This window comes from Ranitomeya variabilis, chromosome 2 (genome assembly GCF_051348905.1).
Source record: "Ranitomeya variabilis isolate aRanVar5 chromosome 2, aRanVar5.hap1, whole genome shotgun sequence".
In the NCBI taxonomy this organism is placed as follows: domain Eukaryota; kingdom Metazoa; phylum Chordata; class Amphibia; order Anura; family Dendrobatidae; genus Ranitomeya; species Ranitomeya variabilis.
This window is the reverse complement of record NC_135233.1, coordinates 278,901,985-278,924,491: the sequence shown is the minus strand read 5'-3', so window position 1 is coordinate 278,924,491 and position 22,507 is coordinate 278,901,985. Positions and strand designations below refer to the sequence as shown.

Sequence of the window (22,507 nt, the reverse complement as noted above, 5' to 3'; positions counted from 1 at the left end):
TTTTTCTTTTTCGGACCATTCTCTGTAAACCCTAGAGATGGTTGTGCGTGAAAATCCCAGTAGATCAGCAGTTTCTGAAATACTCAGACCAGCCCTTCTGGCACCAACAACCATGCCACGTTCAAAGGCACTCAAATCACCTTTCTTCCCCATACTGATGCTCGGTTTGAACTGCAGGAGATTGTCTTGACCATGTCTACATGCCTAAATGCACTGAGTTGCCGCCATGTGATTGGCTGATTAGAAATTAAGTGTTAACAAGAAGTTGGACAGGTGTACCTAATAAAGTGGCCAGTGAGTGTATATTTCACCACACTATTACTGATAAAGGAGATGACAGTAAGTCTAGATAGGAGGGGGAGGTGAGCTGCCCCTCACTCCTCTCTTCTACATAGAATCACATCGGTAGTGGCGATCATCTCCTACCCTGCAGTGTAAAAATCTGTCTTCACTAAATACAGATTTTACCCAGGAATTGAGAATTTTGGAAATAATCCAGGAGGAGACAGAAATAGATTTCTCTAATAAGATATATCAGAGAGTTCCTAATTTTCATGTATATGATTGATTTATGCAATAAATAAGACACCACGTATTTTTTTTAATATGTAATCTTTGAATCTATGGTGTGTATTCTGATGTAACATTACATTATATTATCAATACTAATGACAGTATGGTGCTGATAAGGGACAGTCGAGGAGTGGGGTGCACCATATGTGTTTTACATCCTAGAGTGCCGGCCTAGGGAGGGGGAGCAGTGAGGAGCAGCATCACACAGAATTACAGGTAGAGAGGGTGGGAAACAGCACTATCCATGTTATCCTTAGGCCATGTTCACACTTTGCGGGTGACCTCTGCGGGTTCTCCCGCAGCGGATTTGATAAATCTGCAGGGCAAAACCGCTGCGGTTATCCCTGCAGATTTATCGCGGTTTGTTCCGCGGTTTCCGCTGCGGGATTACTCCTATACTATTGATGCTGCATATGAAGCAATATGCAGCATCAATAGTAATGTTAAAATAAAAAAAAAGTTTATATACTCACCCTCTGACGTCTCGATCTCCTCGGCGCTGCACCCCGTGGTCCGGTTCCAAAGATGATGTGCGAGAAGGACCCTTCGTGACGTCACGGTCATGTGACCGCGACGTCACCGCAGGTCCTGTTCGCACAGGAACTCTGACCGACCGGCCGGCCGCGTGCAGCGCTGAGGGGTGAGTAGAACATGATTTTTCATTTTAATTCTTTTTTTTACCCCAAATATGGTTCCCAGGGCCTGGAGGAGAGTCTCCTCTCCTCCACCCCGGGTACCACCCGCACATTATCCGCTTACTTCCCACAACGTGGGCACAGCCCCATGCGGGAAGTAAGCGGTTCAATGCATTTCTATGTGTACAAAAACCAATAGAAAGAAAGCAGCATATAGTCCAGATAAATATACACTCACCGGCCACTTTATTAGGTACACCTGTCCAACTTCTTGTTAACACTTAATTTCTAATCAGCCAATCACATGGCGGCAACTCAGTGCATTTAGGCATGTAGACATGGTCAAGACAATCTCCTGCAGTTCAAACCGAGCATCAGTATGGGGAAGAAAGGTGATTTGAGTGCCTTTGAACGTGGCATGGTTGTTGGTGCCAGAAGGGCTGGTCTGAGTATTTCAGAAACTGCTGATCTACTGGGATTTTCACGCACAACCATCTCTAGGGTTTACAGAGAATGGTCCGAAAAAGAAAAAAAATCCAGTGAGCGGCAGTTCTGTGGGCGGAAATGCCTTGTTGATGCCAGAGGTCAGAGGAGAATGGGCAGACTGGTTCGAGCTGATAGAAAGGCAACAGTGACTCAAATCGCCACCCGTTACAACCAAGGTAGGCCTAAGAGCATCTCTGAACGCACAGTGCGTCGAACTTTGAGGCAGATGGGCTACAGCAGCAGAAGACCACACCGGGTACCACTCCTTTCAGCTAAGAACAGGAAACTGAGGCTACAATTTGTACAAGCTCATCGAAATTGGACAGTAGAAGATTGGAAAAACGTTGCTTGGTCTGATGAGTCTCGATTTCTGCTGCGACATTCGGATGGTAGGGTCAGAATTTGGCATAAACAACATGAAAGCATGGATCCATCCTGCCTTGTATGGAGCATCTTTGGGATGTGCAGCCGACAAATCTGCGGCAACTGTGTGATGCCATCATGTCAATATGGACCAAAATCTCTGAGGAATGCTTCCAGCACCTTGTTGAATCTATGCCACGAAGAATTGAGGCAGTTCTGAAGGCAAAAGGGGGTCCAACCCGTTACTAGCATGGTGTACCTAATAAAGTGGCCGGTGAGTGTATATAACACAAACTTTATTAGTAATAATTCCAGGCTTAAAAACGACAGAGGGAAATACCCCGTGCTGCACTCAGCACGCACCTAAATAACCAGGGGGATACAGGGGTGAGGTGCCAGTCCACGCCGTGATTTTTCTCTATACTGACTGGTATGTATATTATTTTTTATGCAGTGTGAATGTGCTCTCTATATTATCTTATGGACCTATGTGTCTAATGTAGGTGTTTGCACCTTATTTACTTGCACAGTCACCTTGATTTTTTGTGATACCTGTTTCAGTTACAATGTTGATATATTTATACTATAGGCACCTATCCCCTGGTTATTTAGGTGCGTGCTGAGTGCAGCACGGGGTATTTCCCTCTGTCGTTTTTAAGCCTGGAATTATTACTAATAAAGTTTGTGTTATATATATTTATCTGGACTATATGCTGCTTTCTTTCTATTGGTTTTTGTCGATTTAAATGCAGTGGCCCAATATGTCCCTCTTTTTGGTCCCATTTTTTCTGGACTAAATATACCCTATTTGGGTTCTACTATGATGTTGGTGACCTCATACTGTTCCACCCTAGTGTTTTATTTCTATGTGTGCAGAATCGCAGCGATTCTGCACAAAGAAGTGACATGCTGCGGGTTGTAAACCGCTGCGTTTCTGCGTGGTTTTTCCCGCAGCATGTGCACAGCGGTTTGCGGTTCCCATAGGGTTTACATGTAAATGTAAACGCAATGGAAACTGCTGCGGACCCGCAGCATCAAAATCGCTGCGGTTCCGCGGTAAAAACCGCAAAGTGTGAACATGGCCTAATAGTTTATGAAGGCACGGCCATTACAATAATTTTTTTTCTCCCCAGAGTACACCTTTAAAGGGGCATTCTCCCAAGTTGTCTGCTGAACAGATCAGAGCAATACAGTTTATTTACTTCCTGGTTTCTAGCAGGGCGGGCTCTCCTTGAGTGACAGCTGTGATGAATAGTAGGAACTGTAGAGAACTAACAGTCCCAGTGTGATAGAAATATATATATATCATGTAGATCTCACTTGCATGTATACTACTCTATAATCATATATACTCATATACTCACAGCTAATATATACATTATAATCAATGGTTTAAAATGGCTGACATGAACTGATATAAGCCAGACAGATTGTATGGGGTTTTCCATCTCAAAAGCGGAACTTGGGCCAGATGTCCTGAAATAATGCCTAGAATATAGCTGAATCTTGCTGAAACGGCAGACCAACAGTGTCAGATGTATCAGGCCGGCGTCACACTGGCGAGTTTTACGGACGTAAGAGCGCAGAAACTACGTCCGTAAAACTCGCATTACATACGGCACAATTATTCTCAATGGGGCTGCTCCTATTAGCCGTATATTACGGTTCAGTATTATACGGCTTTCTACGGCCGTACAAAATCGCAGCATGCTGCGTTTGTCAGCGTATTGCGCTAATAATACGCCAATGAAAGTCTATGGGGGCGAGAAAAATACGGATTCCACACTGACCAGCAGTGTGACTTGCGAGAAATACGCAGCGGTGTTAGTGAAAAGTCGGTAATTCAATTGCCGGCTTTTTCCTTCTCCTTCACAAACCCGACATGATATGAGACATGGTTTACATACAGTAAACCATCTCATATCCCCATTTTTTTTGCATATTCCACACTACTAATGTTAATAGTGTGTATGTGCAAAATTTGGGCGCTGTAGCTGCTAAAATAAAGGGTTAAATGGCGGAAAAAATTGGCGTGGGCTCCCGCGCAATTTTCTCCGCCAGAGTGGTAAAGCCAGTGACTGAGGGCAGATATTAAAGGGAACCTGTCACCACGTTTTTGGAAGATGGGATAAAAATAGCGTTAAATAGGGGCAGAGGTGGGCGTTACATTAGTGTGTTTGTTATGCGTTTATTACCCACCTAAGTTGCCGAAATACCTTTGCAAAGTCTCCGTTTTCGCCTGTCAATCAGGCTGGTCTGGTCAAAAGGGCGTTGTCTTCCCCCAGATTTTGCGTAGTTTTCCGTTGGTGGCGTAGTGGTGTGCGCATGCCCAAGGTCCCGAATCCTCTGCCAGGGGATTTAAAAGAGCGCGCTGTTCGTTATTTCATTGGTGATCGGTGGGCGCGGCCATCTTCCTTTGGCCGCGCGTGCGCAGAAGCGGCGCTCTGCTGGCCGCGGCTTCAGGAAAATGGCCGCGGGATGCCGCGCGTGCGCAGATGGATATCGCGGCGGCCATTTTCCTGAAGCCGCGGCCAGCAGAGCGCCGCTTCTGCGCACGCGCGGCCAAAGGAAGATGGCCGCGCCCACCGATCACCAATGAAATAACGAACAGCGCGCTCTTTTAAATCCCCTGGCAGAGGATTCGGGACCTTGGGCATGCGCACACCACTACGCCACCAACGGAAAACTACGCAAAATCTGGGGGAAGACAACGCCCTTTTGACCAGACCAGCCTGATTGACAGGCGAAAACGGAGACTTTGCAAAGGTATTTCGGCAACTTAGGTGGGTAATAAACGCATAATAAACACACTAATGTAACGCCCACCTCTGCCCCTATTTAACGCTATTTTTATCCCATCTTCCAAAAACGTGGTGACAGGTTCCCTTTAATAGCCAGGAGAGGGTCCATGGTTATTGGCCCCCCCGTGGCTAAAAACATCTGCCCCCAGCCACCCCAGAAAAGGCACATCTGGAAGATGCGCCTATTCTGGCACTTGGCCACTCTCTTCCCACTCCCTGTAGCGGTGGGATATGGGGTAATGAAGGGTTAATGTCACCTTGCTATTGGAAGGTGACATTAAGCCAGATTAATAATGGAGAGGCGTCAATTATGACACCTATCCATTATTAATCCAATTGTAGGAAAGGGTTAAAAAAACACACACACACGATTAAAAAGGATTTTAATGAAATAAACACAGCGGTTGTTGTAATAATTTATTGTTCTCGCAATCCATTTGCAAACCCTCGCTTGGCAAAATAATAAACGCACAATATACATACCTTCTGATGTCAGATCACGTCACACGATGTAATCCATCTGAAGGGGTTAACTAATATTACAGGCAGGAGCCCTGCTAAATGCAGCTGTGCTCCGTGCCTGTAATCCCCCGGCGAATGAATGAAATGTAGGTCAATGACCTACATTTCCTTCAGTCGCGGTGATGCGCCCCCTGGTGGATGTCCTCATATGACCTGGAGCGTGGGAAAAAGTTCCCAGGCTGCAGTTCATGAGAACATCCACCAGAGGGCGCCTCACCGCGACTCAATGTAAGTACAGATCACTGCTTTCCTTTCAGCACCCGGGGATTACAGGTACGAGCGAGTGGTTTATCGCAGCTGTGCCTGTAATATTAGTTAACCCCTTCAGATGGATTACTTCGTGGGACGTGATCTGACATCAGAAGGTATGTATCTTGTGCGTTTATTATTTTGCCAAGCGAGGGCCTGGAAATGGATTGCGAGAACAATAAATTATTTCAACAACCGCTGTGTTTATTTCATTAAAATCCTTTTTAATCATGTGTGTGTGTGTTTTTTAACCCTTTCCAACATTGGATTAATAATGGATAGGTGTCATAATTGACGCCTCTCCATTATTAATCTGGCTTAATGTCACCTTCCAATAGCAAGGTGGCATTAACCCTTCATTACCCCATATCCCACCGCTACAGGGAGTGGGAAGAGAGTGGCCAAGTGCCAGAATAGGCGCATCTTCCAGATGTGCCTTTTCTGGGGTGGCTGGGGGCAGATGTTTGTAGCCACGGGGGGGCCAATAACCATGGACCCTCTCCTGGCTATTAATATCTGCCCTCAGTCACTGGCTTTACCATTCTGGCGGAGAAAATTGCGCGGGAGCCCACGCCAATTTTTTCCGCCATTTAACCCTTTATTTCAGCAGCTACAGCGCTGAAATTTTGCACATACACACTACTAACATTAGTAGTGTGGAATATGCAAAAAAAAAGGGGATACGAGATGGTTTACTATATGTAAACCATGTCTCATATCCTGTCGGGTTTGTGCAGGAGAAATGAAAAGCCGGCAATTGAATTACCGGCTGTTCACAGATATCGCGCTGAATGAAATCTAAATACAGAATATATATATATGTGTCTCAATGACATATATATATATATATATATATATACACTGTATATATGTTTTAATGAACATTTGAGCACATAAATCCATTAGATGTCGGTTTTGCAAGCCTGCGCGAAAATCTCGCAGTACGGATGCCATACGGATTACATACGGAGGATGCCATGCGCAAAATACGCTGACACACCCTGCCTACGGATCACTATTTTGGGAACATTTCACCGTATTTCGGCCGTATTACGGCCGTAAAATACGGACCGTATTGTCTTACGCCGAGTGTGACGCCGGCCTCAAGTGCTGATCAGATGTCTCAACTCTGTCCTACATGCAGAGAGCTTAATTCTAGTTGCTTAATCAGCAGTCATATGAGCGTTAATCACAATATTCCATATATGTTTAGATAACCAATGACAGAAGAGCTAGACAATATGGTAATTAACTAACCACCCCTAACAACCCCTAACCACTCCTTTCTATACGCCATCATAAAAACTATGTATGTACAATAAAGTATCAGTATTGATGGAATGTTATTGACACAATGATGTTGCAGTCTCATTCCTTGAGCGCTCAAAATACTCAGTCTTATTGGGAGCGGCCGCAGCACACACAGGGATAAATTTATCCAACCCAAATATTTCCATATCACCAGCACAAGTTCTACTTTGACCCCTTCAGCTCAGTGGTTTATTCTACAGTGTGCACTGTTATGCCTGTATTTACATACAGAGATAACAGGGATTTTGACACACAGCACTGGATAGCCAGAGCACAGAACCATGATTAGAAGGTCTACTGTCAAAGCTGCTGATTTAGAACTTTCTCTCCAGAAAATGAAAGGGAGAGGAATGAGGGAGGTGAGCAGATAACTACTGTATACAAATCAGTGGGCTGGAATGAGGTGGCTGGTATGTTAAGAGTTAGCACTCCTCCTGGAAAGTAACCACTACAAACTCTCACCAAGGAACTGGAGGCAGAGATCTATGGAAACCAACTCTACACTATAAAAAAGATAAAAGCTGTCATTGCAGATGAATGACAGCAGATAGAAAAAGCAAGTCAATTGCAAACTTATTTTCATTCCAATTAATTAAAGCAATTAAACAACTTGTGGCTACAGCCCGTTTTGTCTGCCCTCCCTTATATATCTATATATGTATATATCTATATCTATCTATCTATCTATCTATCTATCTGTTTTCCCCTCACCAAAACTAAATTTTAATTTTCACAAGGTTTGCCATTTTGAATTTTTAGATCTTTTTGTTGATGTTTCTATGGCTACTGAAGTACAATTATAAATATTTCACAAGTTTTTACACTTTTATTGACAAACAAAATTAGGTTTATGCAAAGACTCAATATTTACAGTGTTGACTCTTAAGGTACCGTTACACTAAACGATTTACCAACGATCACGACCAGCGATACGACCTGGCCGTGATCGTTGGTAAGTCGTTGTGTGGTCGCTGGAGAGCTGTCACACAGACAGCTCTCCAGCGACCAACGATGCCGAAGTCCCCGGGTAACCAGGGTAAACATCGGGTTCCTAAGTGCAGGGCCGCGCTTAGTAACCCGATGTTTACCCTGGTTACCATTGTAAATGTAAAAAAAAAAAAAAAAAAACCACTACATACTTACATTCCGGTGTCTGTCACGTCCCTCCCCGTCAGCTTCCCGCACTGACTGTCAGTGCCGGCCGTAAAGCACAGCGGTGACGTCACGGCGAGGGACGTGACAGACACCAGAATGTAAGTATGTACTGTTTTTTTGGGTTTTTTTTACATTTACAATGGTAACCAGGGTAAACATCGGGTTACTAAGCAAGGCCCTGCGCTTAGTAACCCGATGTTTACCCTGGTTACAAGCGAACACATCGCTGGATCGGTGTCACACACACCGATCCAGCGATGACAGCGGGTGATCCAGCGACGAAAGAAAGTTCGGGACTTCTAGCTCCGACCAGCGATGTCACAGCAGGATCCTGATCGCTGCTGCGTGTCAAACACAACGAGATCGCTATCCAGGACGCTGCAACGTCACGGATCGCTGTCTTTCTCGTTGGAAAAGTTGCTCAGTGTGACGGTACCTTTATTTCTAGACTTCTGCCCTGGCAGCTTGATATCTGCTTCTATGCCAAATCCTGACTGATAGCAACATATTCATGCCTAATCAGTGCTTGGAGTTCATCACAATAGGTGTTTTGTTTGTTCACCTGCTTTTAGAGAATTGACCACAAGTTTGCAATGTGATTTGACATCTGTGGAGTCAGGGCTATGGAGTTGGCCAAACCTCTGACTCAGACTCCTCAAATTCCCTGACTCCAACCCCACAGCACTGGTCACTACTGAGCATGTGCATAAAGTGCAGCACAGATTCATCTCACCTCTGACCCCACAGCACTGGTCACTACTGAGCATGTACATAAAGTGCAGCACAGATTCGTTAGATCAGGAACAATAGATATAGGACATATAACTTTCCCAAATTTTTATGAAAATATTTACAGCACATCCTACATTGTACTGCTGTACCCAATTTATTAAATGTTTTAGGAGTCGGTCCATTTTATTTGGACTCCACCAAAATGGACACAGACTCCTCTCCACAGACCTGCAGGAAGATTCCTGGCCATTATCCCTGGTACAAGGGATAATGAAAATCGGAGGAACAAATCACTTTTTTCCTAGATGCTATGAATCATGGGAAAGCAAAGTTGCTAAAGCAGAGGAACATGGGAACTTTCTGTAGGAAGTCGATGGAAGTCTGTTTATTTGCATAATAAACTTTTGCCATGAAAAGGATTTTTGCTCAGTTTTTGTATCACGTTGTGAAATAATTTTACATAAAATTACATTTTCTTTTAAAATAGGATACCAATTTAAGTAATCTTTACAATTTAAGAGCCTTTAGTTTGAACTGGAAACGTCAAGGAGTTGAATATAGACTAGTGATGAGCGAACGTGCTGGGATAAGGTGTTATCCGAGCATAATCGAGTTTTTACCGAGTGTCTTTGGCGGCTGCATGTCTCGCGGCTGTTCGACAGCTGCAATACAAAAGGGGATTGTCTGTTTTTAGGCAATTCCTGCATGTGTTGCGGGAGTTGAATAGCCCCGAGACATGCAGGTAACAGACTCCCACATATTATCCGAGCAAGCCAAAGTCACTAGGTTAGCATCCAAGCACATTCGCTATTTGCCCCAAGATGCAATGAATTCAGTGTTTTTGCAACTGCAATACTTGCGGGGAAACGTAAAAATGCATTTAATAAGAAAAGCACAATTTTACCACGGAAAATAATACTGTGTGGGAGAGAGATAAATGGAAATACAATTATATTTCTACCTCTAATTGCAACCCTTTGTACCATGCACTAACTTATCAACAATACTTTTTGCTAATTATTTTTATGCCAATATTTTAACTATTTTTAAAAGGCAAGATACAACACAAGTAGCAACTTCAGTTTGACAATTCTGTCAGCTTATAAAAGGCAGCACATACCTTCTCAAAATGATGGATGGCAAGCCAGATCTCTCCTTGTGCATTAAATACACACCCAAGATTACTCCATGCAACTGCAAAGTTTGGCTGTGTCTCAATTGCTTTTAGGTAACAAGCCTTGAGGGTTAAAGCAGAGGAAAGGAAGAGAAGGATGGGATTTTTGAAAAAAAAACAAGAAAAAAAAAATGTTAGAATGCATTCTCCTAACCGCAAAAAGTGAACCTGCAGTATAGGCTCGCCAGCGCTTCAACAAGTGCGCAAGTCGATGAATCCTACGCCAGCGCAAACCCACACCTGAATGCAAGCAATCATTTGTCAGTTAGGCCATTATAAATGCAATCCAGCTACACTAATTGTACTCATTTCCTTGTATGGTTTACTTACATAATCTCTTACTGTATTATTGGAGGACAAATTAAGGCTTAATTCATCAATAATCACGATTGAAGTACACTGGCACAGAAACCAGAAATGACAAAATTGCAAGCAGGTCTAGGTCCCTGTAATGCAAGCGCAAAAATCGCACGCGCTCCCATGCTAAAAAGCGCTATTGCCGCAAATCGACGACGCGCACGCGAAAGTACACATCCAACTTGATTTATCGACCCATGGTATAGAAAGAATATGAAAAGGAAGCCAAATGAAATCCCACTCCTTCCCTCCCACAATGGAAGCATACACCCTGTTTAACAGACTACGGGTTAACCATCAAATTGACTGAGCACTTGGATTCCTCACGCAAGGCGCAATTCGCAGCGCAGCCTCTGCGTTACTGCAGGCTCACAGCGCATGATGAGGAGCAGAACGATTCAGTCCAAACAAAGAAGAAATAAAAAAAGGAAAAAAATAATGAACTTCTGGAAGTGTTAGAAGCTTACAACTAAACTAGCTCCAATTTTGCTTATATAGTATATTTTCCTTTAAAGAATTGTGGCTGTTGGAATATAATTTTGTACTTTATTGCTTGTAAATAAAACATTTTAAGCCGTTTTTGAAGCCACAAGACAGAAGGATTCAGGCATGGAGCAAATGGTTTTGTTGTGGCAGTTACAAACCCGTTACCATATTTCTCATGTGACTTTTCGGTGCGTTCCTTGCTGGAAGAGGAGGAGGTGCATGTCTGCCTAGATCCAGGCCTCGAGCTCCCTTCAGCGAGGCACCTTACGCATGGAATAGCAGTTTTCACCCACCTGAAACCTTCTAAATACAATATCAGTGGTAAAAACCAAAAACAAGAGAGAAAATAAAACAATATCATTAGTAAAAGATCTCAACAAAGCAAGTGAAATGCTTTTGGATATGCTCTATGATTTAGACAAGGACAAAGCCGGCTTTCATGTTTATCATGCAGGAAGTTCAGGGGTGGTGGCAAAGTGCATGGCTGGAAGAAAGGCTCTCAAAGGCAGATGAGGAAATTTGGGTTTTACTACAAGGAAACTGCTGGCTTGATACTGGAAATGCACTGATTACAAAGAAAGTCATATTCGATTTAAATAGTTCCTTAATTCTTTGCCAAAGAAAAGGTCTCTCACACTAGGTGCCTCCAGAACTCTGAAATAAAGAAATCAGCATCCTATGCAGGCGCAGTTTGCTCCTATGCCAGTGACGCTAAAGCAGCTGTGAAGTGCAATGTGTTAGCTGGCCATTTGATGGGCTGAGAACCACAAAATGTCACAAAAATTCAAGTTGACATAACACTAACTCTAAAGCATAGACTACAGGTTACCGCGGATCATAGATCCCATCATCAATATACTACATGCACTAAAGTACGGTCTCGTGACAAGTGGACAGCTACACTGCATTACCGCTCCACGCGATTGCATGCGCGTGGGGTTTGGAGTAACAGAGGATTTGCACACTTGGCCTCACGTTTCTCCCAACTCCTTTCCCTAGCGGCGCAAGACGCACAAGGTGGCTTGTAACAAGACTCCAGCAATCCACAATTACAGTTCACAACCAAGTGCAAAGCTGTAAGAAGTAATCAATAACATTTCAGTTATGATGGTTTTCTTTGAATGTTAACTGCTAGAAGCCACCTTCATATACCATTTTTTTTCTTTCCATCAGTCCATTTTCTTAATATAAAACCAGCCTCAATCCTTCTTAAATAACCATCATAAATAAGATGGTCTAAGAATTAACAGTCAGATTTATTACATTTTTTCTAACAGCCTTTCTTCCATAAAGAAGAAACATGTACTGCGGGAACAGAGGAGTTAAATAAAAAGAAGTGGGCTCTTTGGTTGGGGGTTTGCAGTGCCTCTAAGTTCATCAGATGAGATGACCTAGTGGACTAAGACCAATTGTAATGGCTGACAATTTAAGTCATGGTAAAAATTAGGATGAACCTTTGCGGATTGGTAAACCAATAGGGAGGTTTCCAAAAAGACGGCCAGCTCCTCAGTATATGGAGGTGCTGCATATTACACAGTACTCCTTGGGTCACGCTTCTTAATTGATAGCCTCATTGCAATAACACACCACAGTAAACACTGTATAAAGCTAAACTGTGGCCGAACTGATGATTCAGAGCACTGATGCTGCAATAGAAAAGTTTAGTACTAGTAAACCAGAAACATACCTTTGCTTCTTCTAAGCGACCTAGGGCTTTAAGCAGATTACCCAGGTCACTGCGCACACAGTACAAATCCTGCCAAGAAACAAAATACTTAAAATGAGTGAAAACGACAAATAAAAGGACAATATGATTACCAGCAACAAAAGCCAAAATGTGAAACTCATCTGGTAGTCGAAATAAAGATAGTAGTGTTCGGAGGTTTGCCTCATCCAACAGCTCTTTTCTATATGTGTCACAGCACGTGGAGGAAATACAAAGCCCTTTCCTAGGATTCAGAGTTAACCTTGCTTTGAATTATCTGGCTATAACATTTCCTAGCAAAATAAGCTGTTTGCTTGGGGTCTTACAAGCCAAATCCATGACGATTACAGGACTTCATAATGTAAAATGGACGGTAGCGTAATTTAGTACTTGATAGTATATAACTTACAGGATTGTACTGAAGAGCCGAAACGTAGGCCTGCACTGCACCCTCCATGTCTCCAGCTGCCACAAGAGCAGCAGCCAGATTGATATATCCATCAATGAAGTCCGGTTTCAGCCGTAGTGCATGCCGGTAATGCTCAATGGCCTCCTGCAGCTGTCCTCGTTCTTTATAAACATTTCCCAGGTTGGAATAGGCTTCAGCAAGTAAGGGATTCTGTTTAATTGCCAAAGTGCTAAAATGTGCTGACCTGTATAAAAAATAAATAAATAATAAGCAAACGTGTAATCTATACATATCCCTGTTTAGATGTGTATTCAAGAACAGCTGCCAGTTATAAGATCACTATTTATTATTATTTATTGTTATAGCGCCATTTATTCCATGGCGCTTTACATGTAAGGAGGGGTATACATAATAAAAACAAGAACAATAATCTTGAACAATACAAGTCACGACTGGTACATGAGGAGAGAGGATCCTGCCCGCGAGGGCTCACAATCTACAAGGGATGGGTGAGAGTACAGTAGGTGAGGATAGAGCTGGTCATGCAGCGGTTTGGTCGATAGGTGGTTACTGCAGGTTGTAGGCTTGTCGGAAGAGGTGGGTCTTCAGGTTCTTTTTGAAGGTTTCGATGGTAGGTGAGAGTCTGATATGTTGTGGGAGAGGGTTCCAGAGTAGGGGTGATACGCGAGAGAAATCTTGTATACGATTGTGGGAAGAGGAGATAAGAGGGGAGTAGAGAAGGAGATCTTGTGAGGATCGGAGGTTGCGTGTAGGTAAGTACCGGGAGACGAGGTCACAGATGTATGGAGGAGACAGGTTGTGGATGGCTTTGTACGTCATGGTTAGGGTTTTGTACTGGAGTCTCTGGGCAATGGGGAGCCAGTGAAGGGCTTGACAGAGGGGAGAGGCCGGGGAATAGCAGGAGGACAGGGGGATTAGTCGGGCAGCAAAGTTTAGAATAGATTGGATTGGGTGCGAGAGTGTTAGAGGGGAGGCCACAGAGCAGGAGGTTGCAGTAGTCAAGGCGAGAGATGATGAGGGCATGGACTAGGGTTTTTGCAGATTCTTGGTTGAGGAATGTATGGATTCGTTAAATATTTTTGAGTTGAAGTCAGCAGGAAGTGGAAAGGGCTTGGATATGTGGTTTGAAGGAGAGATCAGCGTCAAGGATTACCCCGAGGCAGCGAGCTTGTGGGACTGGGGAGAGTGGGCAGCCATTTACTGTAATGGATAGGAATTATCTACAGATCTATTTTCTACTACATTGATACTGTTTTACCGATTTGCCACATGATTAACATACGTTTATATTATCACTAGATGGCAGCCCGATTCTAAAGAATCGGGAGTCTAGAAACCATATATACTTTATTTATTCAAATGTAAGAATAATACAATTAATAAATAATAGTAAGAAAGAACAAAAAATGGCTGCACTCACCAGCTCTTGACAATTCTTGACAGTACGGCACATTTCTGATTGGTCGCTCGCGGCAGGCGGCAACCAATCAGAAAAGTGCCGCGCACCACGAAGGCATATATCTTTGTCCACCCTGAGCGGGTGTAGGACGCTGGTGACGTCACTTATCTCCGGACATTATCTCCGGACAAAGCCACGGAAGTTGGCACAAATTGCCGGAAGTAGTATTCTAGGCAATTATATATTAGATTTTAATGTTATCAGTGTTTACCTTTGAACGTTTATATTGTATTGTCCTGTCACCAGCCATGTGTACGATTATCGGCCGAAAGCCTCTCTGGAACCAATAATCACCCCATGTAAAGGTATCTTTATAAGTTAAAGATTCAGAATACTATGACTTTTATCATATCCTGAACAGTCAAGTTTTTTATGAACCGTTAAGGTTTTCTGGTTGAAGTAAAAAAAACTCTTGAGTGTTTACAGTTTGAAACCATAAAATGTTGAAAAATTATGTCATTCTTAAGTATATCACTCAATGGTGCTCATAAACGTGTCAAATTTGATCTATAATATACTTTAATATACGTTACTTTAATCTTTAATATACTTAAGAACAGGGCCCCAGACATCACACAGGGGGTCTGAAACACCGCACAGTGGTCCAAAATATCGCTGTGCTCTGCCTGGGGCCCCATATGCTGCCTGGGGCCCCATATGCTGCCTGGGGCCCCTGTGCTCTGCCTGGGGCCCCATATGCTGCCTGGGGCCCCTGTGCTCTGCCTGGGGCCCCTGTGCTCTGCCTGGGGCCCCATAGGCTGCCTGGGGCCCCTGTGCTCTGCCTGGGGCCCCATATGCTCTGCCTGGGGCCCCTGTGCTCTGCCTGGGGCCCCTGTGCTCTGCCTGGGGCCCCTGTGCTCTGCCTGGGGCCCCTGTGCTCTGCCTGGGGCCCCTGTGCTCTGCCTGGGGCCCCTGTGCTCTGCCTGGGGCCCCTGTGCTCTGCCTGGGGCCCCTGTGCTCTGCCTGGGGCCACTGTGCTCTGCCTGGGGCCCCATAGGCTGCCTGGGGCCCCTGTGCTCTGCCTGGGACCACTGTGCTCTGCCTGGGGCCCCATATGCTGCCTGGGGCCCCTGTGCTCTGCCTGGGGCCACTGTGCTCTGCCTGGGGCCCCATATGCTGCCTGGGGCCCCTGTGCTCTGCCTGGGGCCCCATGTTCTGTCTGGGGCCCCTGTGCTCTGCCTGGGGCCACTGTGCTCTGCCTGGGGCCACTGTGCTCTGCCTGGGGCCCCATATGCTGCCTGGGGCCCCTGTGCTCTGCCTGGGTGTAGGACACTGGTGACGTCACTTAGCTCCGGACATTAGCTCCGGACAAAGCCACGGAAGTTGGCACAAATTGCAGGAAGTAGTATTCTAGGCAATTATATATTAGATGGGCATTTCCTGAAGGAAATACATGGTGCTTGAACAGCGCTACCAGCTTTACAGCAGCACTTTTCACACACGGGACTGGGGGGCGCGCTTACTTTTGCACCCGGGGCCGGGGGCGCACTTACTTTGGCACCCGGGGGCGCACTTACTTTGGCACCCGGGGGCGCACTTACTTTGGCACCCGGGGGCGCACTTACTTTGGCACCCGGGGGCGCACTTACTTTGGCACCCGGGGGCGCACTTACTTTGGCACCCGGGGGCGCACTTACTTTGGCACCCGGGGGCGCACTTACTTTGGCACCCGGGGGCGCACTTACTTTGGCACCCGGGGGCGCACTTACATTTGGCACCCGGGGGCGCACTTACATTTGGCACCCGGGGGCGCACTTACATTTGGCACCCGGGGGCGCACTTACATTTGGCACCCGGGGGCGCACTTACATTTGGCACCCGGGGGCGCACTTACATTTGGCACCCGGGGGCGCACTTACATTTGGCACCCGGGGGCGCACTTACATTTGGCACCCGGGGGCGCACTTACATTTGGCACCCGGGGGCGCACTTACATTTGGCACCCGGGGGCGCACTTACATTTGGCGGGCGGGGCCCCTCGGCCTCAGATTTGGCGGGCGGGGCCCCTCGGCCTCAGATTTGGCGGGCGGGGCCCCTCGGCCTCAGATTTGGCGGGCGGGGCCCCTCGGCCTCAGATTTGGCGGGCGGGGCCCCTCGGCCTCAGATTTGGCGGGCGGGGCCCCTCGGCCTCAGATTTGGCGGGCGGGGCCCCTCGGCCTCAGATTTGGCGGGCGGGGCCCCTCGGCCTCAGATTTGGCGGGCGGGGCCCCTCGGCCTCAGATTTGGCGGGCGGGGCCCCTCGGCCTCAGATTTGGCGGGCGGGGCCCCTCGGCCTCAGATTTGGCGGGCGGGGCCCCTCGGCCTCAGATTTGGCGGGCGGGGCCCCTCGGCCTCAGATTTGGCGGGCGGGGCCCCTCGGCCTCAGATTTGGCGGGCGGGGCCCCTCGGCCTCAGATTTGGCGGGCGGGGCCCCTCGGCCTCAGATTTGGCGGGCGGGGCCCCTCGGCCTCAGATTTGGCGGGCGGGGCCCCTCGGCCTCAGATTTGGCGGGCGGGGCCCCTCGGCCTCAGATTTGGCGGGCGGGGCCCCTCGGCCTCAGATTTGGCGGGCGGGGCCCCTCGGCCTCAGATTTGGCGGGCGGGGCCCCTCGGCCTCAGATTTGGCGGGCGGGGCCCCTCGGCCTCAGATTTGGTGGGCGGGGCCCCTCGGCCTCAGATTTGGTGGGCGGGGCCCCTCGGCCTCAGATTTGGTGGGCGGGGCCCCTCGGCCTCAGATTTGGTGTGTGCTCTGCCTGGGGCCCCTGTGCTGTGGGCGGGGCCCCTCGGCCTCAGATTTGGTGTGTGCTCTGCCTGGGGCCCCTGTGCTGTGGGCGGGGCCCCTCGGCCTCAGATTTGGTGTGTGCTCTGCCTGGGGCCCCTGTGCTGTGGGCGGGGCCCCTCGGCCTCAGATTTGGTGTGTGCTCTGCCTGGGGCCCCTGTGCTCTGCCTGGGGCCCCTGTGCTCTGCCTGGGGCCCCTGTGCTCTGCCTGGGGCCCCTGTGCTCTGCCTGGGGCCCCTGTGCTCTGCCTGGGGCCCCTGTGCTCTGCCTGGGGCCCCTGTGCTCTGCCTGGGGCCCCTGTGCTCTGCCTGGGGCCCCTGTGCTCTGCCTGGGGCCCCTGTGCTCTGCCTGGGGCCCCTGTGCTCTGCCTGGGGCCCCTGTGCTCTGCCTGGGGCCCCTGTGCTCTGCCTGGGGCCCCTGTGCTCTGCCTGGGGCCCCTGTGCTCTGCCTGGGGCCCCTGTGCTCTGCCTGGGGCCCCTGTGCTCTGCCTGGGGCCCCTGTGCTCTGCCTGGGGCCCCTGTGCTCTGCCTGGGGCCCCTGTGCTCTGCCTGGGGCCCCTGTGCTCTGCCTGGGGCCCCTGTGCTCTGCCTGGGGCCCCTGTGCTCTGCCTGGGGCCCCTGTGCTCTGCCTGGGGCCCCATGTTCTGCCTGGGGCCACTGTGCTCTGCCTGGGGCCCCATAAGCTGCCTGGGGCCCCGTGCTCTGCCTGGGACCACTGTGCTCTGCCTGGGGCCCCATAGGCTGCCTGGGGCCCCTGTGCTCTGCCTGGGACCACTGTGCTCTGCCTGGGGCCCCATATGCTGCCTGGGGCCCCTGTGCTCTGCCTGGGGCCCCATATGCTGCCTGGGGCCCCTGTGCTCTGCCTGGGTGTAGGACACTGGTGACGTCACTTAGCTCCGGACATTAGCTCCGGCCAAAGCCACGGAAGTTGGCACAAATTGCAGGAAGTAGTATTCTAGGCAATTATATATTAGATGGGCATTTCCTGAAGGAAATACATGGTGCTTGAACAGCGCTACCAGCTTTACAGCAGCACTTTTCACACACGGCACCCGGGGGCGCGCTTACATTGGCACCCGGGGGCGCGCTTACATTGGCACCCGGGGGCGCACTTACATTTGGTGGGCGGGGACCCTCGGCCTCAGATTTGGTCTGTGCTCTGCCTGGGGCCCCTGTGCTCTGCCTGGGGCCCCTGTGCTCTGCCTGGGGCCCCTGTGCTCTGCCTGGGGCCCCATATGCTCTGCCTGGGGCCCCATATGCTCTGCCTGGGGCCCCATATGCTCTGCCTGGGGCCCCATATGCTGCCTGGGGCCCCTGTGCTCTGCCTGGGGCCCCTGTGCTCTGCCTGGGGCCCCTGTGCTCTGCCTGGGGCCCCTGTGCTCTGCCTGGGGCCCCTGTGCTCTGCCTGGGGCCCCCTGTGCTCTGCCTGGGGCCCCCTGTGCTCTGCCTGGGGCCCCCTGTGCTCTGCCTGGGGCCCCCTGTGCTCTGCCTGGGGCCCCCTGTGCTCTGCCTGGGGCCCCCTGTGCTCTGCCTGGGGCCCCATATGCTGCCTGGGGCCCCATATGCTGCCTGGGGCCCCTGTGCTCTGCCTGGGTGTAGGACACTGGTGACGTCACTTATCTCCGGACATTAGCTCCGGACAAAGCCACGGAAGTTGGCACAAATTGCAGGAAGTAGTATTCTAGGCAATTATATATTAGATCTTGCAGATATATTGCCACTCATCTGAATTCCTTTATTCAACTCATCGATGCATTTAGGCATAGGTAATGATTCGTAGTACTATATAGGGAGGTGGAGTCGGTAAGCCAAGCCTCCAACTCCTCAATATCCCTGACTCCACAGCACTGGTCACTACTGACATGTACATAAAGTGCAGCACAGATTCATCTCAACTAAAAGCCCAGATCCTAAGATCAGGAACAGTGCAGACATTTATAGGACATTTCATAACTTTCCCAAATTGTAATAAAAACATTTACAGCACATGCTGCATTATACGACTGAACGCAATTTATTACACACTGCTCAAAAAAATAAAGGCAACACAAACAACGTAACCAAGTCAATCCAACTTCTGTGAAATCAACCTCTCCAGTTATGAATCAACACAGACTGTGAATCAATTTTTCCTGCTGTTGTGCAAATGGAACAGACAACAGGTAGAAATTATAGGCAATTAGCAAGACAACCCCTATAAAAGGAAGTGAATCTGCAGGGGGTGACCACAGACCATTTCTCTGTTCTCATCCTTTTTGTCTGTTTTGGTCACTTTTGCATTTTGTCATTGCCCTCACCTCTAGAGACAATGTACAGTAGCATGAGTAGAAGGTACGAAAGGCTAGCACTCGACTGTTGAGGATATGACGGTGCAAGTGAACGGATGCCATGACTAAGACCTGATGGTCGAAACGCGTCGGCGTTGACCACCTGGGACCCCCATCTCTCTTTTTTGCAAATGTTTGCATTTTAAAGTGTTTCTAATAAATTGACTTTTAGAAGATCCATGCTGGAGATTTTTTCTTTTTCATCGGTGCAAGTGAACGGAACCAGTAGTCCCATCAACCATACAAATATATAATCACTGCACACGTACTCTGGAAGATGCTTGATGCAGGTGAACAAGTTTATTGAAATAATTGTTGCAGTAAGGTAAACTGAAGAAGCGATAGGCGTGGATGACGTTTCGGCCAGCTCGTGGCCTTGATCACATCATCGCTAAAATAAATAATACAAAAAGTAATGAATAACTATATACAAAACATATCTACATATATACAATTCTAGAACCCATGTCAAAACACCATAGTCAGAATGATCCATATGTTGCCAAAGCTAGTACATCTTACATGTATGGTGAATGGACGAAAAATAGAACAACTAGGAGGACTGGAGGTAGATATGGCGTGCATTGGAGCTAGAGAATAAGAAGATGATAAATATAATGTAACATACCCTGGTGAGAGGTTCCTTGTATACTGCTGTACTAGAGTGTTTTTCTAAGGGTATCAGCCAAAGATAAAGGAATAAAGTAATCCTATAAAGAATGATGGAACATAATCAGTAGTGGCCATGGTATAGAAATATGGATCCAAACAAGGAGGCTGTAACGTACTTGCAGACCTATATTTTTGCTGCTACTCATAAACGGGACCGTATGATGTATAATGGAGCATGCATGCACAAATTGCTGTAAAACAGACAGGGATAAGATACCTGTTAGGTTCGTAATAGGAGGGTGGTGAGTAGAGTGGACTACGGTATACTTGCCAATTGAGTGCCTTTGTTGTAAAGATTGCACCAGGCTGGTCGTCGTAGTGTGAGGCACCTGTATAGGTATGGCTATGGGGATATACAGACATATAGTGAGATGAATCTGTAGATTAAGTCCATAGAAGGTCAGAACAGAGAACTATAGTATACTTGCCAATGTGATTTGCACTACCTGCCAGTATGCAGACCCAGTCCTGGCCAAATTATACGGGTCCCCTGCTCTAGATTCAGTGAGAGCTGTGGTGCACAGATGTTTAGCTATAAGAAAAAGAAGGTGTAAGGATGGGGTTTGATGGATGCCCCGAGTAACTTATCTGATAAATGAAGTCTCACATCCGCAGTCCGCTGGTGGCGTTCGTGGTTGGGGGGCGGCGTGGGTGGCCAAATGGAGGATGCAGACACAAACAGTGTCGTTGCTGAGGAATGGCTGCCATGTTCAGTCTGGCAGCACTCTATAAAGCCCCGGCCGGTCAAATGACCGGATGTGATCTGGGACGCCCACGCATGCGCCATTAGTATAGAATCCTGGGAGGTGAGGAGCCCGGCATAGCCGACGCATGCGCTGTGCACAGAAAGGCCTGTGCGCGCCTGTTTTCATGGCAGAGGGAGAAACCTGTGTCCATATTGAAGCAGGAGCTGCAAGATGGCGCCCGTGCATGCGCAATGCGTGTTGTGGGTTGGACTATCACGGAGGTTGAATGGATGTATGACGTAGCAGTGTTGTAAGTTAGTGGCGTGCGTGTACGCTACAGAGTGTCTATACTGCACTAAAACAGCCAGGAAAGGGGGATGCACCAGCGTTCTAAAAGGGAGCTAAACATCTGTGCACCACAGCTCTCACTGAATCTAGAGCAGGGGACCCGTATAATTTGGCCAGGACTGGGTCTGCATACTGGCAGGTAGTGCAAATCACATTGGCAAGTATACTATAGTTCTCTGTTCTGACCTTCTATGGACTTAATCTACAGATTCATCTCACTATATGTCTGTATATCCCCATAGCCATACCTATACAGGTGCCTCACACTACGACGACCAGCCTGGTGCAATCTTTACAACAAAGGCACTCAATTGGCAAGTATACCGTAGTCCACTCTACTCACCACCCTCCTATTACGAACCTAACAGGTATCTTATCCCTGTCTGTTTTACAGCAATTTGTACATGCATGCTCCATTATACATCATACGGTCCCGTTTATGAGTAGCAGCAAAAATATAGGTCTGCAAGTACGTTACAGCCTCCTTGTTTGGATCCATATTTCTATACCATGGCCACTACTGATTATGTTCCATCATTCTTTATAGGATTACCTTATTCCTTTATCTTTGGCTGATACCCTTAGAAAAACACTCTAGTACAGCAGTATACAAGGAACCTCTCACCAGGATATGTTACATTATATTTATCATCTTCTTATTCTCTAGCTCCAATGCACGCCATATCTACCTCCAGTCCTCCTAGTTGTTCTATTTTTCGTCCATTCACCATACATGTAAGATGTACTAGCTTTGGCAACATATGGATCATTCTGACTATGGTGTTTTGACATGGGTTCTAGAATTGTATATATGTAGATATGTTTTGTATATAGTTATTCATTACTTTTTGTATTTATTTTAGCGATGATGTGATCAAGGCCACGAGCTGGCCGAAACGTCATCCACGCCTATCGCTTCTTCAGTTTACCTTACTGCAACAATTATTTCAATAAACTTGTTCACCTGCATCAAGCATCTTCCAGAGTACGTGTGCAGTGATTATATATTTGTACAGTAGCATGAGGCGGTGTCTACAACCCACAGAAGTTGCTCAGGTAGTGTAGCTCATCCAGGATCGCACATTAATGCGAGCTGTGGTAAGAAGGGTAGCTGTGTGTCAGCACAGTGTCCAGAGCATGGAGCAGATACCAGGAGACAGGCCAGTACATCGGGAGACATGGAGGGGGCCGTAGGAGGGCAACACCCCAGCAGCAGGACCGCTACTTCCTGCCTTGTGCAAGGAGGAACAGGAGGAGCACTGCCAGAGCCCTGCAACAGG

General features: G+C 47.7%; 1 protein-coding gene across 3 annotated transcripts in view; it reads right to left on the bottom strand.

Moving 5' to 3' along the window:
* The window catches only part of OGT (O-linked N-acetylglucosamine (GlcNAc) transferase), a 52,625-nt gene that overhangs the window by 23,118 nt on the left and 7,000 nt on the right, over positions 1 to 22,507 (bottom strand). For 2 of the 3 annotated variants that reach the window (XM_077285018.1, XM_077285019.1), the window contains exons 3-5: positions 12,959 to 13,202; positions 12,532 to 12,600; positions 9,948 to 10,064 (exon numbers count right to left, since the gene is read on the bottom strand). In XM_077285018.1, coding sequence (XP_077141133.1) covers positions 9,948 to 10,064; positions 12,532 to 12,600; positions 12,959 to 13,202 — 430 coding nt within the window. Of the gene's footprint in view, positions 1 to 9,947; positions 10,065 to 11,009; positions 11,148 to 12,531; positions 12,601 to 12,958; positions 13,203 to 22,507 lie in introns of those variants that run through there. The other variant, XM_077285020.1, reaches the window with a different exon arrangement.